This window comes from Brienomyrus brachyistius, chromosome 1, assembly GCF_023856365.1.
Source record: "Brienomyrus brachyistius isolate T26 chromosome 1, BBRACH_0.4, whole genome shotgun sequence".
In the NCBI taxonomy this organism is placed as follows: Eukaryota; Metazoa; Chordata; class Actinopteri; order Osteoglossiformes; family Mormyridae; genus Brienomyrus; species Brienomyrus brachyistius.
The window spans coordinates 19,439,046-19,457,198 of NC_064533.1; the positions used below are offsets into that span (position 1 = coordinate 19,439,046).

At 48.5% G+C, this 18,153-nt stretch overlaps 1 protein-coding gene across 1 annotated transcript in view; it reads right to left on the reverse strand.

The window, feature by feature from the left end:
- Positions 1-18,153, reverse strand: part of kmt2ca (lysine (K)-specific methyltransferase 2Ca) — a 69,669-nt gene that overhangs the window by 13,297 nt on the left and 38,219 nt on the right. Inside the window, 23 exon segments of the mRNA XM_048969678.1 lie at positions 136-1,916; positions 2,029-2,357; positions 2,483-4,519; positions 5,273-5,458; positions 6,272-6,345; positions 6,436-6,650; positions 6,845-6,995; positions 7,173-7,298; positions 7,390-7,422; positions 7,830-7,970; positions 9,898-9,945; positions 10,195-10,299; positions 10,833-11,028; positions 12,142-12,272; positions 12,417-12,536; positions 13,960-14,088; positions 15,201-15,419; positions 15,520-15,603; positions 15,723-15,832; positions 15,921-16,085; positions 16,223-16,404; positions 17,616-17,720; positions 17,940-18,041. Of these exon segments, the coding sequence (XP_048825635.1) occupies positions 136-1,916; positions 2,029-2,357; positions 2,483-4,519; positions 5,273-5,458; positions 6,272-6,345; positions 6,436-6,650; positions 6,845-6,995; positions 7,173-7,298; positions 7,390-7,422; positions 7,830-7,970; positions 9,898-9,945; positions 10,195-10,299; positions 10,833-11,028; positions 12,142-12,272; positions 12,417-12,536; positions 13,960-14,088; positions 15,201-15,419; positions 15,520-15,603; positions 15,723-15,832; positions 15,921-16,085; positions 16,223-16,404; positions 17,616-17,720; positions 17,940-18,041 (6,769 nt within the window).

Sequence of the window (18,153 nt, forward strand, 5' to 3'; positions counted from 1 at the left end):
ACTTCCATGTGAAAAAATGAACATCTCCACTGCACTTCCAAGCAATTCGAACAAGGAACAGTTGAATTTTCCATAAGTTTTATAAGGTGTTTAATTGAGATAGAGGCCATTAAGAAACGTGGTGTTTGATGTTACCAATGTTGGGGAAGAAGGAGTCACTGGACCGCTGGCGAATCATGGCCTGCATCTGCCGCTGCTGCTGTTGTTCCTGTCTTTCCTGGTCCAGTAGGTCTTGCAAGAGGAGTGGTTGTTCGTCCAACAGCAGAGGTCGATTTTGCTGGTTCTGCTGATTTAAGGTCTGGGGGAACACAGGCTGCTGTTGGGCTTGTGCTAGGTTATGTGGCAGTGCCTGAAGAGGCATCGGGAGGGCCTGTTCCCCTTGAGGGCCAGTAGGTCCATAGTTTGGGCAAGCAGGTGGACCTTGCAGGAAATCTGGATCGCACATAAGCACTCCAGCCACAGCAGAGGAGTCCACTCTATGACCAACTGGCTGGTTGGGGTTCATGCCAAGCTCTTGGGTTTGCCTTGGCGCCATCAGCATGCTGGGATTCTGCTGCATACCCGTGACCCTCCTAGCCTGAACTGTCTGACCACTTTGACTGGGAGAAGCTCCTGGCGCAAGGCCAGCATCTTCCACTTTCTCCTCAACAAGCAAGCTAGGAAGTACTGGATTAGGACCAGGATTGTGAATGTCACAAGGCTGGGCAGCCTGATCAGCGGCCGGCTGAGCAGATGCTTCTGGGAGACTTGGATCACTCCCAGTAACCTCCTGGTTATTCGTGATCTTTTCCTCAGTCAAACCTCTGCAGCTGAAGGACTCCTGGGTGTTAGTTAAACCCTCATTCATTTCTGTCTTTATCTTTTGCTCAGCCGGCAAAGGATTAGAATTTTTATTAGGACTAGTGCCCTCTTTGCCAATGTGGTCCTGCTGGCTTTTTTGCCCGGCAGACTCTGGCACAACCTGTGATGAACAAGTGGTGCCAGTAGAGTTGACATTTTTGTCTGACATTGCTTTCTGCAAATCTGAATTATTGCCATGGTCATCAATAGGATCACCAAGGTCCAGGTCTTCATTAAAAATTATGTCTTTTTTATCACCCAGGTCAAGTTCTGGATCTGTGTAGGCAATGATGTCAAATTTTCCAGATGTTAAAAAGTCATCAAGATGCAAGTCATTAGTTTCTAAGTCCAAGTCTTTACTGCCATCAGGGTCAAAGTTGAGATTTTCAAGATCTTCGTCATCCAGGTCTTTGACTTCTACATCTTCCAGATCTTTCACTGCAGAGTCATCCGTGTCCAACTTCTCTTCTATTCCATCAGTATTAGCAATTGGAATACCCTCTGGCTGGTCAGCGGGGGTTAAGGGTAAGAGTGAAGGACCCATGTTGAAGGGTTCACTTGCTGTTGTTTGGCTCAGAGATCTCATGGGTGGAGCTTGCAGAGGTCCTACATTACTTGGCATTGGGTGTTGGAGAGAGTTCTCCAGGCTGGATGAGATTGGCATATGGCTGGACACTCCTGAAGACTGGGACAACAGAGGGTCCACCATTCTAGGACCAGGAAAGCCCACCTCCTGCCCTCCAACAAAGCCCAATCTTTGGGGTTGAAGAGAAGGATCAACTACATTTCCTGCAACCGACGGAGGTACAAAGGGAAGTCTCATCCTGTTCTCTGGAGCTCTGTGCCTGAGCTCAATAAAAGGCTGTCCCATTATGTTGTGTTGTTGCAGTGGCATGCCACGTGGGGGGAAAGGCTGAGGTAGCCCCATGGAATTGTTCCCCCTGGCCAGATCAACGGACAGAGACCTCCTCATTTGCTGAGGAACGTCAATCATTTGTCCCTGCATGGGGTGTGGAGACCGAAGGAACTGTTCCTGTCCTCCAAGGGTTCCCTGCCCACTTGATGGAAATGCAAACCTATGTGGCAACAAGTTAATGACAGAAGAATGTTTATAAATAATATGAACAAAATGACAATCATGCTCAGTTTAAATAATAATGGTGTAATGACGCATACTATGTGACATACCTTGGGCCTTGAGGTCTCATGCTCATGTTTCCAATGTCACCTGGAAATGGGCCTCTGGGAAACTGGCCTTCATTAGGGAAAGGTCCACACTGGTCACTGTGGAAAGGCCCTTGGAACCTCTGTCCCACAGGCATCATCGGTCCTCTTGCAGTCCCCGGATATGGAGGAGGTGGCCGACTGAAGACCTCGTTCTGTTGTCCTCGTTCCTCTGGTGACCAAATTTGGGGGATCCCAGGTCCAGTTGATGGGTTTGACTCTTGTAGGACCTTTTCCTGCCTAATAGTCTTCTGTTGCTGCTGCCTAAGGATCAGCTCACGTAAACGCTGTCGCTAAATAGTGACAAAAAGAATAATAATAAAAAAAAAAAAAAAACTGCAAGCACAATGAATCTCAGGTATAATCATAAACCAGGATATGACTGGATGATTCAGTATATCCTTTGCTAAGTACTTACCTGTCTGTACTTTTCTTCAGTATCAACTAGAGGTATCTGCATACCACTCTGAGTCTCTGAGGTGCTCCCAGTTGGTTGCTGGATATTTGAGAACTGCTCTATACCTTGGGAATTATCTTCATGTGCCATTACATGCTGGTCTTGAACTTCATTTGAAAGTCTTTCCCCTAACTGTGGTTGTGGGGTCATAGGAGCCTGCTCATATGGATCATGAACTGGAGTCTGGCTAGGTGGATTAGATGGTGGCTGAATAAAACCATCTTCAGATAAACCAGAATTCTTTGGTGTCTGACAGCCAAGGACTGCTGGTCGGACAAAGGTGTCCTGCATTGGAACCTGAGGTGAAAAGGGGTCCTGATGGGATCCAGGTCCAGTCCTAGTGACAGGCCTGGTAAACACTTCTGGACTGACCCCTGGCCGAGGCGTTCCTGGAGGCTGGACGTATGGGTCACTTAGCACTGGCCTTGGGGTACCAGGAGGCTGAGCATAAGGATCATGCTTAATAGGCCTCGGAGTTCCAGGCTGTTGAGCATAAGGGTCAACATTTCTTTGGTTGCCTGGTGATTTGGGAAACCTCTCCCCTGTAGCAGGCCGAGGAGTTCCAGGGGGCTGAACATAGGGGTCATGGGCATGAGAAGGGGACAACCTGCGATTTGATGGTTGCTGTGACACATACTGGTCCACCCCAGTTGGACGAGATGTAGAACGAGGCTGAGAATAAGGGTCTGGGCCGGGCCTCGGGGTTCCAGGAGGTTTACTGTAGGGATCATACAAAGGTCTAGGGGTGCCTGGAGGTTGAACATAAGGGTCAGACGAAGGTCGAGGTGTGCCAGGAGGTTGAGCATAAAGGTCAGGTGACTGCTGAGTAAAATCTGGTCTTGGTGTATATTGGCCCTGCGCATGTGTTTCCCTGGAGGGGTGTCGCACCATTGGTATGGGTTGAGAAAAGCTATTGCCTTGCGGATGGTGCACCATCTTAGGAGGGTTAGAAAATCCTTCATTCAAAGAAGGGCGAGGAGTGAGTGGAGGATGTGCATACGGGTCATTCTGAAGACTCTGAAAACCATCTGAGAGCCTGACAGCCTGCCTCTCAAAGCTGTCCACAGGTCCGCGGCGAGACATAGGAGATACAGAGTTGTAAACATCCTGGGGCTGAGGAGGTGGCATAGGAGTTTTGAACAGCGGCACTGAGCCAGATTCATTGCTTCCAGGTATAGGTGTCAACAAAGGTCTCGAGTAGGGGTCAGACAGAATCATCTTGCTGTGTGACATCCGTTGGTAAGCCTCGAATCTCTGAGATGGTCTTGTGAATGAGTCTCCTGCAGCAGAAACTGGCACTTGCCTCCCTTGTGACTCAAGGGCTGCTTTTGGGGGAACCACTGGTTTGACAAATGAGTCTGTGCCCATTACCGGTCTTGGGGTGTCTGGAGGTTTAGCATAGGGATCGGCACTCATGGACGTGGGCGAACCGAACGACTTGTGGGAGGGGGAGGATCTTCCTCTCTCTTGCTGCTCTAACAGAGACCGGGGGACTGTGCAGGAATCTGTAGAATTCCTCCGAGTTATGTTGGATCCTATGGGCGGCGGTCTTGGGGTCCCCACCATTTTGGCATAGGGGTCCCAGGGAGAGGATGGTCGTGAGCTGGATGAACTGGGTGAGAACATCTGAGGGGACTGAGGTTGAGACCCTTGACCCTGGGAACAAGTGTCAGACACCCGTGCAAAAGTGGGTGGCGGGGGTGGAGGTCGCAGAAACACGTCATCGGAAACTGATGTGGGCGTCCCAGGAAGCTGTGCATGGGCGACCCCATCTTTGGGAGTTGCTTGCTGTCCTGGGGACGCACTACCATTGCTGGGCTGGGGAGTCATGGGGCTCTGGTTACCACTGTTGGGAGTGTCAGCCCCAGACTGACCACCAAACTGCTGCTGTGGTTGCTGCTGCTGCTGCTGTTGCTGCTGCTGCTGTTCGTTTTTAACCTGCTCCAGTTTCTGTGTGGCTTCGATCTTGGCTTGCTGCTTGCTCTTTTGTCTCATTTGCTATTAAAGACAGAGAGGTCCACATTACTCATTACTCATGCTCTATTTGCATCTTAGATCAAAACTTCATTTCATGAATGCTTGCTTCAACCCCCACCCCCCTCCTCGCCAACCCAAAGTTTCGCTCTAATATAAAGCTTAAAGATTAAAAATGAGGCACATAAAAGAAAATGTGGGAAAGCGTATATACAGTGATAAATTACAGCTTGGAAGCAATTACTGCGTTTTTAGGCCAAGGACTCATTTAGCAGTTTAAAGAACCTCCCTGCAACCCTGCTTTCTTCATCCTTTCTTACACCTTGTAAATCTGTTTTTGGTTCTGGGCAGAAAGACGCAAGAAGAGTGCCTTGCCCGGATTTTGTCAGTGAATCTTTTCTATATCCTGCCGCTGTAATCGCCTGGCTGGATTGTCCAGAAAGGACTTCTTTATCCGTGGTTTTACGGCTTTGCTATTAGGGGCTTTTCCCTGTTACTTCTTAAATGGTCCTCACATCTGATTTAATTCTCTCTTTCCAATGCAAATGAAGCATTAGTAGCTTGGAAAAAACCAAGCACATAAAACGACTCATTACTCATGCACATATAAAAGAAAACCTGTACATACGATCTTACAAGGACACTTACACCACACACACGGAGAAAAGCAGGGCAGACAGTGTATGTCATGGACATGCCTGCATAAGACACTCCCACTGGACAGTCCGCGGTGTCAATCACAGATCACCATCCAATGCCATCAACGCTGAGCCTCACCTGACGGAACTTCCACTCCTGCTCATGCTCAGACTCCTTGTGCTTCAGGGGGTCCTTAAACAGCAGATCAGAGTCTAGGGCGACGCTCGGATCAAACATGTCGGCCTGCTGCTGCCTCTTGGAAGGGTCATTTGACATCTGGACCTTGTTTATGCGCAGGGCGGCCCGGTTATCCCTGGCCTTTTGCTGAAATACAAATGGGTACGACACAGACCACTAAATATCTCATCCTATCATACGCTGAAGTTCAAAGAGGACTGAACAAAGCTGAGATGGAGGCCCTAGATGGACACAAAGATTGCTTTGATGAATCTGCAGATGGCGCTGCATAAACTGACACTTCTGAATGGTACAATATCAATCGGGTGGAGAATGAGTCAAGAGCTCATCTACAAAGAGAAGCATGCTAGACATTCGAAAGCCACCTTCTTCAGTACATTCTCAGAGATGCATCATATGATATAATAAATATTACATGAGGTTGTAGTACAGCATATTGATATCAAAAGTTACATACAGCCATGATTCTACTCTAAGGGACATGCTACTTTATCCGCAAACACAATGGCATTGTGATGGCTTCCTCTAAGTGCTTTAAAAATCCAAAGCATTGTGTCGAAATACGTTACACAACACTGGCTTCTGAAAGAGAAAGAAGCTGAAATCCCAAGGACCGGGGTGCTTTCACAGCAGAAAACAAAGACATACAAGCAATCGTCTTCAGCGCCTATTCAAAGTATACTGCAGTGGGCCAAGCTTACTCCTAAGTATATTTTTAATATGACGAGAACAAATGCAATATCCAAGACACTGCAGCAACTGCATCCATGATATCTGTTTACTTGATCTGCCTTGCTGTAAGCCGATTAAATTCTTGAGATTGTGTTTAAAACCTACCTTTAAGAGCATTTAGACAAATCACCTATTAAAGTTTAGTCAAGCCAAAAACAGAGAGAAATGCTTCACAGGATCTGAGATCGATGCCGGAGAGCATCTTACCACATACGGCGCTCGTTCCTGGGAGCTGGCCTTCCGCCACAGCTTGGCGATCTGCTTGACCCTCAGCGACCAGTCTGAAACACAGGCACATAGTTCTGTCACTCAGTAAAGTGGCTCTTCAGCCAGGCGCCTGCCCCATGAGGTTCGTGTATTAGAGAGCTTACCGGGAAACTCCTCCCTGAGGTTTGGGAAGTTGACATTCGTGTAAAGGACGGGGGCCACTGTGGCCATCTCGCCCAGCGTTTCCTCCTTCTCCCACTTGAGCGTGCTTCTCTGAGCATTGGACATGGTGTCTGACTCTGCCTCGGTGGGAGCTACTGGCGTGGCCATACCCCAAGAGCCGACCACGTCCCCTCCCAACTGGCCAAACTTTTTCTCTCTGGGAAAACACATTTCCATGTCAAAGTTTCTCCCATACCCACTGTGTCTTGATGCAGAACAATCAATATCAGTAAACCCCAAGTGTACATGAAGGACCCCCCCCCCCCCCCCAAGTTATTTAGGGAAGCCCAAAGTGTTTTGGAGAAGAATTTGAGCAAGCTGACATGTGGCATGCTCAGGCTTAAGGCCTACCTCATGTTGTCTGTAAAAGGCATGCGGTGGATGGAAGAGAAGCTACTGGGGACACAGGGCCCCGTGCTGGGCATCATTGGTGCCGAAGGGAAGTGGGGGCCAGAGCCTGTCATGCCGTTCATCACAGGCATTCGTGGGAACATACCATTCCCTACAAGAAGGAAAACAGTCAAACTAGGCAGACGGTCACATGACGAGAGCAAACTCACAGGAGCACTGCCTTGCAAAACAATGCTAATAATCACAACTGGTTGATGATGAGGTACCAAAACACAGAGGACCATCCTGGGAAAGGATGCCATGAAGAAGGTCTCTCTGCTAAGCATACCTGGGTTTGGCAGGGGTGCGGCAGGGACAAATGCAGTGGGGGTGGCAGCAGTGGGTGGCGGGGGCTGACTGGTTCCAGGACTCAGGACTGCAGTGAAAAGATCCTCCACATCCTTCCCCTCCAGCTCTGTAGGGGGCAGCAGCATTAATTTCTTTTTAAGTAAACATTCACTTGTATTAATTTTCACAAACAAAAAGGAACATGGGCAGAAGGATACCTGGGATTTTGTAGAGCTTACTCAGAATAGCACCTGCAGATCAGAAACACGGTTAGAAACACTGACAATGGGTATCATTTGGAAAACCATAAACAACAAGGCACAATGCATTATTATTTAAATGTCTGTTTCAATGCATCTCTCAAACAGTTGCTACAAGTTAATGAGCAGCTAATCTGAAAAACACAAGGATAAATGTTTACACAGGAGTGGAAATCTACACTCTGTGTGTCAGTGACTTGGCTTCCCGGGTAATATCTACAAAGGGGACACCCATGCACTCTTTACATATGTCCATATATCTGAGAATCCCAGACTCTGATTATGCATCCTCCATTACTGGTAGGTGACAAGTCATAGATGGCTGTAGACCCTGTAAGATTGCTGATTCGAGTAGCAAGCAAGACAAGCAGATTGATAGGCATCAGCCTGACACGGACCGTCAGTGACCATCTTGTCCAGCTCAGGGCTGAGGATCCCATCCAGTGGCTCCTCGGGGAGGCCCCTTTGGCCCCGGGATGGGAGGGGCTGTGAAGGCCCCGAAGTTGGGTCATCCGGGATGGGGCCGATGTCCAGACCAGCTGGGATGAGGAAGGGGATAAAGAGATTCACTGCTACGAGCCCACATCCAACCAATCCCCCCCCCCAGTAAATCACATGAAAGCAAAATAAATCAGAGCTGACAAACAATTCATTATCTTTTGTACGTCTGGTCGCTTTAAGGAGAAATGGGAGTGCAGGAAGCTGATCTCTCATGTCATCTAGCGAAATAAGCCCTCCACGTAACCAACTCGCTCTAACTCAATTTCCCAACAACAATAAGAAAGTAATTTGTCTCCAGACCAGCCAAGCATGAACACTGGGGTCTTGTCAAAATTTAAAAACACAAATGGTAAAAAAAATTAATAAAAATAAATAATCTTCATCTTAAGCTTCAGTGTATTAAAACATAGGAATTATATTAACTATAAAAAGTATGCAGCCTGGATTAATCATAACTGCTGTCATCGATGTTGAGTGTTCGATTATAATGCCATGAAGGACGTTAGCGGCTAACAGACTGACATTGTTCTATATGAGGCATCATCTCGGGATAGACTCAAAGACCCGAAATGCACATATTTATTCAATCGACAAATTATCCATGTTTCTCTGTTCTGAACCACATCAATGGACCACATTATTTTTTGCTTCAACTCCAGAGTCCGCCTGGGTTTCCAGACCTTGGATTCAATACCCTAAAGCAACGCAACCACTTTAGGATTCGGTGTCCATATTTTGACCAGCTTCATATAAAAACTGAAAAGACTGATGGTGCTTCCATCGGTATGCTAGAACTGAAAGAATATTTCATGATTAATTACCAGAGATGGAGACAATGCCATTCCTACACAACCTTGAGTTTTAAACTGTTAACTATCATTATACATAAAGCCACATTTATACACACAGAGAAACCAAGAGAATATAAGTAGTAACAGAATCACTGTGAGGCGTGGCAACAGCTCTTAGACCCCAACATGAGATACCTATTCACTTCTTCAAACACCCGTGCTCAGCCAGGTAATGACGGGGGGGTGGGTCCAAGCTGCCCAATCACCATAGCAGCATGGGCAGCAGCTGAAATGGTCAGAGTTCGACAGGGACTCCTGCCAAACTGAGACACCAATTTCCTGTTTCCACCAACACAATGCTGGTGCCAGTACCAGGCTTTTTTCCATTTCAAAACTGGTTCTATGCATTTCCACCACCAAAAAGACTTTTTTTTTTATTATAAAGTTGGAATAAACAAAAATTCGGCCTCATAATAGAAACAATATTTCATAGAGAACAAAGAACAATATTGAAGAACACGATGATTGTTCAAATCAGCACTTTACTCTTACTTTCGCCTACTTAATACTTCCGTTGTTCTTTTTTGAAAACAGTGGAAATGCAGGCCGGTTCTCAAGACACCAAGCAAGTGCAATTAGCCCAGCTCTAGCACAGCGTTGGTGGAAACAAGGTACAATAGACTGAGTGGGAGAATCGTGGTTCTGGAGTCGGAAAAAAAATCACTACCATCTGCCTTTATCTGGGCCAAATTTTGATATAATTCTGGCCAAAAACCAGCAGAAGGCTATAAGTAACAGCGTGTAAAACCATGTAAACTACGATAATTAAAAAATGCCTGTTTCTAATAAACCCCCGACGGTTAGAACAATGACCAAAACTCCAAAGACTCCAAACAAACAGATTAGACTTGAAACTCTACAAAAGAACACATAATTCTTTTTTTCCATTGGTGATTAATTTGTGGCTATTTAATTCAATTCATGCATGGTTTTCTTTGCAAGGCACCCAAAGATGTTAGAGGCAGCATGAATGCACCAGGGGGAGAGGGGAGTAAGAGAGTGGAAAAAAAAGGACAGAGAGCATGCAGACAAAAAGCAGACAAAACCAAATTGGGACCCCAGGAGAGGACAGAGCTACTTCTAACCACGGCCAGGCCGTGGGTCCGTCTCTTACCAAATGGAGAGGCAGAGATCTCAACCTGGAAAGGGCATAAAGCAAGACCTACAGGAACCCAAACCAGATAAAACGAGTGATTACAAACCAGGAAACCGCAAGAGACAGGGCGCAAAAACAAATCATTAAAAAGCCAAGCAGGCACAAGAAGAAAACGAAACCTCAACTCAAAGTGAAAACAGTGACGAATGCAGAAATACTGCACAGACTAGGAGGGGTACCAGGGCAATAAGGGTGCTGTGTGGGAGAGGCTTCTGGGGGGGGGGACAATGCACTGAGGGCAGCCTTCCTGCCTACCTGAATCATCTCCAGGCTTAACCAGGTCATCCGACAGCATCCCCAGGAGGTCGTCGTCCGTACTCAGCACTTCAGACAGGACAGCTAAGGGGTCCTCAGAGTTGGCTGATGAGGAAGGTAGGGGACGTGAGTTTGGGATGTCAGAAAAGCATGCATCTGACGGCAGTTGCTTAGCACACCCACAGATTTTCTGCATCAGCACTGCCTCCCTATTGGGGGGCTTTGATTGCTCACTTTCATCGATTCAAAAAGCAGGGAAGGTATCTTCAGGAAAGAGGCTGAATGCTCCAAGAGCGGGTTCTAAATGCACTGGAGCCCAAATTGAAAATGCCATGGGCCGATGTTGCTGCAATGGGGCCAGGGGGGAAGCATGTTTCAAAGAAACATATGTGCATGCTTGGAGGATCACGGTCATGGTTGTTATTAGGGGAGATGGGGGGTGGGGGGGGCATGTCCCTTCTTGCTGGTTCCAGACCAGACAGGTCATTGTCAGGGAAAGGTCTGCAGTCATCTGCAAGTCTAGGAGGGTGTCTGTGTGTGTGTGACGGTGTGACAGAGAGAGAAACAACATGTGTGTAGTCATGTGATAAGACACTGAGCATGTGTGGGAGGCGTGAACAAGGGCACAGCCTACTCACGCAGAACTCCTGGCTTCCCCGAAACAGGTGTGGTGGCAGCACTAAGCAGTGGGTCGGACGTCGGGTCCAGGAAGCTGCTGCTGGCGCTTGGGGGCTGGCTGTCTGCCTGGGGGGGGTCGTCGTCCGAGAGGCCGGTTCCCAGGCTCTGCTTGACCTGCCTGCTCCTGTCCAGCAGGTCTTTGCCAAAAAAGGCCTCCTAGGGAAAGAAGGAATGGAAGTAGCAGTTCACAGAGGAGTCTGTTGTGGTGAGGAGAAGGCACCAACAGGTCTACATCCCCAGCGGTGGTGTTCACCACCACTCAAACCATGCATCTGTATGGGACCCCGAAGTTTGTGGTTAGTCAGGAGGGTGGGGGGCAAAGTGACTTAAGTTAAATCCCAGAAACAACAAACCCGCCCTTGTGAGTCACATCGACCGCAGAACCAGCTCGCACACGATGAGAGGCTTGAGCTGACTTGCCTTTACTGACAACACAAAACGCCACGGAGGTGCATTTGCTTGGCCAGACCTGTTAGGCGCACTGACAGCACATTATCTTCTGCCCCAGACAGAGTTCCCAGTCCGCGGTGGAATTTTCAGACTGAACTTTTCAAGTGCAATTAAGAATGCTAAAAAAGACAGTAATAAAAAAAGATCGCCTAGTACCTAAGGCTCTACACAGTCACGGGCTGCCGGCCCTGCCTCTCAGTGATTTATGATTCCAGAGAAACAAGGCAGCTCCAGGCTGCCTCTGTCTACAAGGGCAACGAGTCCACAAAGTTAAACATGCCTACGCCAGATGCTCTCTGCCAGGGCTCAAACCACAGCCAGGCCAGACTCCGCTGCACTGAAGCATTGAAAGCGTAATGCACTGCAACTAAATCATTGATAAAAGTCACTCATCTGCTGAGGACCTTTAAGCTTAATTTGAAGCTTGCGGGATGAAGCGGCCCAGGGTTCACAGCATGCATGCCTAATTTGACAGCGACTGGCCTATAAGTAGTTCAGCACCCCCCTCACCCCCTGCCTACGAATCTGCTCATTTGGAAATTCCGAGCACGTGAAAAGCACACCCAGTAAATGAAAATTTAACAATTACAGAAAACGTCACATGGGCGTCCTTACCCATAAATCTCACCCCCTGCCAAAAGCAACCTAGCAGCCAAATCTCAATCTTCATTTTTAATGCTTACAGTCTATTTAAATACAAACGCGCATCCGGGATACGGTCCATACCCACGTCAAAGTTCACAGGGGTGTCACTGGCAGTGCCATTGTAGTTAGGTGCCCATCTTTGACTATAAACTCCAAGGTGAGGGCAGCACTTACCTGCAGGTACGAGGGGAACTCCTCTTCAAGCTTAGTTTTCTTCTTGCGGTAGCGCTTTTTCACTTTCTCCACACCCTCGGGCCCGGGCACGGTCTCATCCACAGGCATTTCAGAAGCAAGCTCTCCCCAGCCTGCGGAGAGGACAGACACAGTCCAAAGCCTTAGATAAATCCGGGGTCTCTACGACTTATGGGCTGAAAAATGTGCCATATTGGGACAGACTCTGCAACCCCAGGACACAAAGCCTGACCGAAGTAAATGAGCACTGCTCTCACCTTCCTCCTTCCCCAGGAGGTTCTCAGACACAGAGCCTGATGAGTCTGTCCTGCAGAGGGATCGTTTGGCTTTGACTTGACCTGTTCGGCTTCTCTGGCGCACCATGAACCCACCAATACCTATAGAGAATAATGAGTGCAGGAAAATCATGGCCAAGTGACCCCAAGATGAATGTAGTGTCATAGATTAATAACATAAAGGTGGCGACGACAGAATTGCCAGCGATGGTCTCCATTATTAATAATGATATACGAGTGTTCAAGCCTCAGGACGAGCGATTCATCTCCCCAACATTTTTGCCTTAACAGAGTATGTCGGGTGGGACCTATTTCTGGAGTGTGGAGGTTTCACGACCCAAGGTCTCAAACCAGGTGGTGAGAGATGACCAGAATCGCTCCGGAAAATTTTGCCCCCATGCTGCAGAATCTCAAACGATTCATATTTGCGACACTGAAACCTTCCCATTTGGAGATACGAGGCAGATGGATGCGGTTCTGCACAAATCGTGTGTTATCGGAATCGCCTGGGAGATTCATAAGTACTTACGAGCGCAGAATGGAGGGAGGGATATTTCCAAAACATTAACGAGAAACGTAACAGTGGCTGACTGGCTTTGCTACAACTGAACAAAACCTGGCACAAGCGTTTAGTACAATCACATCCTTCCACATGATTTTACATTTACATTTAATGCTTGCAACTAACAAACAGAAGAGACCAAAGAAAGCCCCTTGACATCATTGTGTCACATGTTCTAGACAAATGGAGATGCTCTGATTTCAGGGGGCTACAATAAGCTCCTCAGTTTCAATAGCACAAAGCTATAGACCGGCCAAAATGGGCATCCTACTCCTGAAAGTATAAGGAGTCAGGGCCCTTAGCCAATGGAAAGAGCGATCAGCCAAAAGCACCCACAGGGCAAAGTGAGGGGCGATGGGAACTCGGCACGGTTTAGTAATGGCCTTCTGAACCGTCTCCATGGAACGGACGTGATCGCGCAACTCGCTGAAATTGCTTTCAAGATCAAAGGACAGAGATTCCGACAGGCTTTCACAGCAATAGGAAAGTGGGGAGGGAAAAAGAGAGAACAGAATAAGCAGCTCCTGTCTATGGTGAAAGAAATTCACTACTGTCACACGACAAAATTAACAACCTTGAAAACTTTCGTATTAATGATTTACATTAGTTTACAATTTTTTTAATAATTATCAGTTATGATACAGAGTTATATTAGGGAGTGATTAGTCAAAAATAAAAAAAAGATATAGTGAATGGGTGGAATGTAATTTTCTTTATTACAAATTCATTTATTTAAAAAAAAAAAAAAAAAAAAAAAAAAAAAAGTAAAACTGCCTCTTGGTATGCTTACATTAGCCAAGGGAACCAAACAACATAAGGCATGTAGCAGGCAGGAAAAGCCGTATGCACACACTGCCACGGTAAGAGAAACCAGCCCCACTCTGGACTTGAGAGCAGGCTGTACCCTTCTGGGGAGCGGCTACTGCTAATCACTGAGCAGTTTATCAGCAATGCTGCCTTTACCTGGCCGATAAGGTTTCCTCTTGCGTTTCTTTACTCCATCCGGGCCCTCGGGCCCCTTGGCTTCGTCATCAGGTGCCTCCCGCTCTGGGCTGGAGTCTGACTTCATGTCACAGTCCAGAAGTTCCCCCTCTGTGTCGGGACAAGGGCAGTGAAGTGAGCAATCACTTATCTGCATGTCGGACACTGCAGCCCCCCAGCCTACATGTCGGGGCCCAGAGATCCCGCCCACCCCCCGGCCATCAAAATGTAAATTTCATGAAAGGAATTAAGTGCTGTCATCTACTTGGTTCATGAAAAGGACACTCAAAGTGCTGCTTCACCAAGATCAGTCAGGGGGGGGTTAAAAACTAAACAAAGGTGCCAGCAGACCATGTTAAAATGCTTCCGAGATCTAAGTCAAACAACAACAAAAACAAAAATGATAAAACAAAACCGAACTAGAACTCGGAGGGGGGGGGGGGGGGGGGGAGGGGCTGATAGGTGCATATCTGTCACAAATTCTATACTTCAGAATAAGTCACGTTTGAGCAGAGGGAAAGGTACTCCAGGCAATTAACAGAGCTTGGTAGGTGATTAGGAAGCGATTCTGTCAACTTCCATGAAAGGAAAGATTTCCTGAACTGCACTTCCAGTCACAGTATCAATTGGACGAGGACGATGTATCACATTCTGTTTACCCCTTTAGAAAAGTAATTACTTTGTCCTTCTGTGCGATTAACAGTCAAGACTGTGGGCCGACCCAGTCGCAGGTGGGACAGCTGCAGTTTTGGTAGGAGGCCCCATCCAGCAGGCACCACCAAACCCCTCTGAGAGACCCCCAGAGTGAAGGTCTCTGAGTCGGACCGAAAATCAACTCGGCATGCAGGCCTGCAGGCTGCTGTCCTCACCAGCCTTCATCAAACATTCAACTGGCTCCCCACCTCCTCCCCACACAGACAGTCAGCAGGTGATTGAAACTGCTCTCATCATCCTCAACTTAAGATATGAAAAGCCGAAGCAGGGAGATCTTGGACATAAGTCTGTGGTGTGCGCGTGTCTGAAGGGGGTTTGTTCCCATCACTACAGTGAGGCACAACTTCTTAGAAAAACATAAAACCTTGGAATGATAAACCAAAAACAGCCTGAATGCCAAATGGCGCCTCAGAACACCGAACAAGTGCCGTCTCCTGGGACCAAGCTTCTCTGCTTCAACCAAAGAGGAAGAGGAAGATGAAGCGGGCCGCCATTTCACACATGGATACCTCTGCTTTCGTCCAGGTCGTCATCTCGCGAGTGCTCCGACTGTGGGTCGGTGGGTGCCTGCAGCACTGCTACGCTGTTCTGGTTGATGATCCTGAGCTTGAGTTTGGGTTTGGGCCGCTTGCGTCGGGACGCAGCCCCTGCTGCCGACAGGCTCTGCAGCTGTGACAGGCCTGACTCCGTGAGGCACACACCGTCCTGCGTGTACGTCTTCTGGGGGTCTTGGTGGGACGGCAGCCACGGAGAGAGGGGGAGGGGTGTGTTAGTCTTTAGAGAAAGGCAATATGTCGAGAGAAAGTCCCGGGAGACATTGATTTTTACCATGTTCCTTCAATTTCGGCACAGCCTGAGGGGTCGGTGAGGGTACGCTGACCTCAGGAACGGACACCAGTGCTACCGCAGGGCCTAGAACAGCGGTGAACAGTAATGTTAGCACACCAGATAAACATCTCATACCTAGAGATACTCCAAGAGAGCGAGCCGGACCGGGGATGGCACCGGGCCCAAACAGGCGCAGCTCTCACCCTGCGGCGGTGAAGAGCGGTCCCGGCACATAGTGCAGTCATAACCCTCGTCGGCTGCCGCCTCCACCTCTTCGTCTGTGTTCAGGTTCTGACAGGTGGTGTGGATCCATCTGGGGGGGGGGGGGGGGGGGGGGGAGAAGGATTAATGAGGCCCCATTTAAAAATAGGGGCACTTAAAGAGGAAGGCCGAGCACCCACCTGTCACACTGGCGGCACTGCACGATAAGCTCATCTTCGCGGTAATCACGGGTGCACACAGGGCAGCAGGCCAGGCTGGAACAGGGCGCACACTGTGTGTAGTTACTCTGCCACTCACAGCCCGGGCCCGGGGAGGTGGCACCACAGAGCGTGCAGGAGACACACCTGAGGGGGGCACGGGAGTGTCAAAGACATTGTTAGAAGTCAGATGCAGAGTCCCCCAGATACATATGCATGGGAGGAGCCAAAATGCTGCTTCTGGGAGGGAGGGGGCTGGGCCTGGGCGGGGCAGCGGAACATACCACTTGCACTTCCAGCTGCCCTTGGGCACAGTGTGCAGCGGTGGGTCCAGGCAGTATGTGTGGTAGCTGATGTCGCAGTTGTCGCACAGCAGCAGCCGACCCGGGTCTGTGGCCTGTCCGCACGCCTCACATACTGTGCACTCCAGGCAGCGCCAGCCTTTGCTCAGTACCACCCTGGTGATCTGTGAAGGCAGGGTCAGGGGTTAGTCATTAATGGGGCGGCCAATTAAAGGGAATTTGAGTGGTTTTCTGTGTCTAACGGTACACTTTGATGACAGAGACCTCATTTATATAAATGTACACATTACATTTTAATTTATCTGATGCGTTTTTTTTTTTTTTTTTTTTAAAGTCGGGATTTGAACACTGGGATTTAAACCCACAACCTTTGCGTTATCACAATGCTCTACCCCAAATGAGGAATATTGCTTCAAGCACGACAATTACAGGTGGTGACATCAGTGAAGACCCCACCCCAAATTGCCCATGTCCCTTAGCACACAATTGATTGAAGTCACCGTGTTTTCAAAAACGGGTTGTCTGAGCCGCCACATGCATTACCCTCCATCATGCCATGCTAACATGCCCCCCCTATATCTGCTGCTCTGTTCACCGCCAATTGGACGGCAGCTGATCACATCTCATCTTCTGACTGGCTAGAGGTTCAAAGCCAACACAAGCAAGGACCCGACAGATAAACAGCAGGAACCCAGGACAGTTGTGCATTCAAAAGCTGGTGTCAGGAGCCGCGCACCTTTGTTTACGGCAAAATAAAAGGGTAGCTTACGGCGCGCTGAAAGCTATAAAGTAGAGAGATTAGGAGATTACAAGTTGTCCATCGTCCCAATTATTCAACCCATCTTTGTTATACCTTTGTTATGCACTATGAATTAAATCCTACTTACTGAGTCTTTATTGGATTAATCTGCCAACGAGTCATATGCAGAAAAAAAGTATTAATGCCTTTCTGGGGGGAGTAGCCATTATAGACATCAGCAGGGGAATCGTGGGCCAGCAGGATGGGGCCCTGAGCTCACTGCCCGTAATTGGTGGCATTAATTGATAAGGATCACACTGGCGATGGAGCAAAGCTCTCCTCTCCAGCTGCGGTTAAGGTGAACCTTTTAGGCGGATTACGCTCCACTCATCAGTTCAAAAGCCGCCTTGGGATTTAAGAGTCGATGTCCCCCCGGCAATAGCATGTGAACAACACACAGGGTTTAGCCTGCTGAAAGGAATCGATCCAGAAAGGAGCGTCCAGTTTATCTAGCTGCCGGTTCATCGCCACGAGCAGAACTTTCTAAGGGCCCAGAGATGCCGGGATCAAAGGGAGAGGTGGTCGACTTCTACCAGAAGATCGGAGAAAGGCCCACGGGAAGTGGACGAGCTTTACCTTGATATTGACGCAGAAGGGGTGGTAGCACTGGCCACACTGGGAGCAGGCCAGTAGCCGACCCTCGGCCCCCTGGCCAAAGCTGCCACACACCACGCACATGTCCTGGGGGAGAACAGGCACATAGTCAGGAAGCATCAAAGCCATGATGGGAAAGCTTGGGAAGAATCCTGGATTCATGCTAAACCTTGGTGACTACTTGCCAGGAAACAATGACCTTATCACAGTACTGAATACAGTTACCAAAATCCTTGTGACATTCCCAGATGGCTGTACTCATTAAGTCACACTGGATTTCTCCAAGCATAAGCCAAGGGGGCCCACCTGTTTGAGGGTGAAGGTGTCCGTACTGGAGAACATGACCACAGTGTTGTGCATGGTGTTCTCCTCCTCATCCTTCACCGAATACGCCTCCACCAGGTTAACCTGTGCGCCAAAGGAACACGATCTGCGTGGACTACACGGGCAGAACAGCGACCCCCTCTAAATCCTGAGTGCAAAACATACACAACCATATCCCCCCCAGGACAGAGAAGAA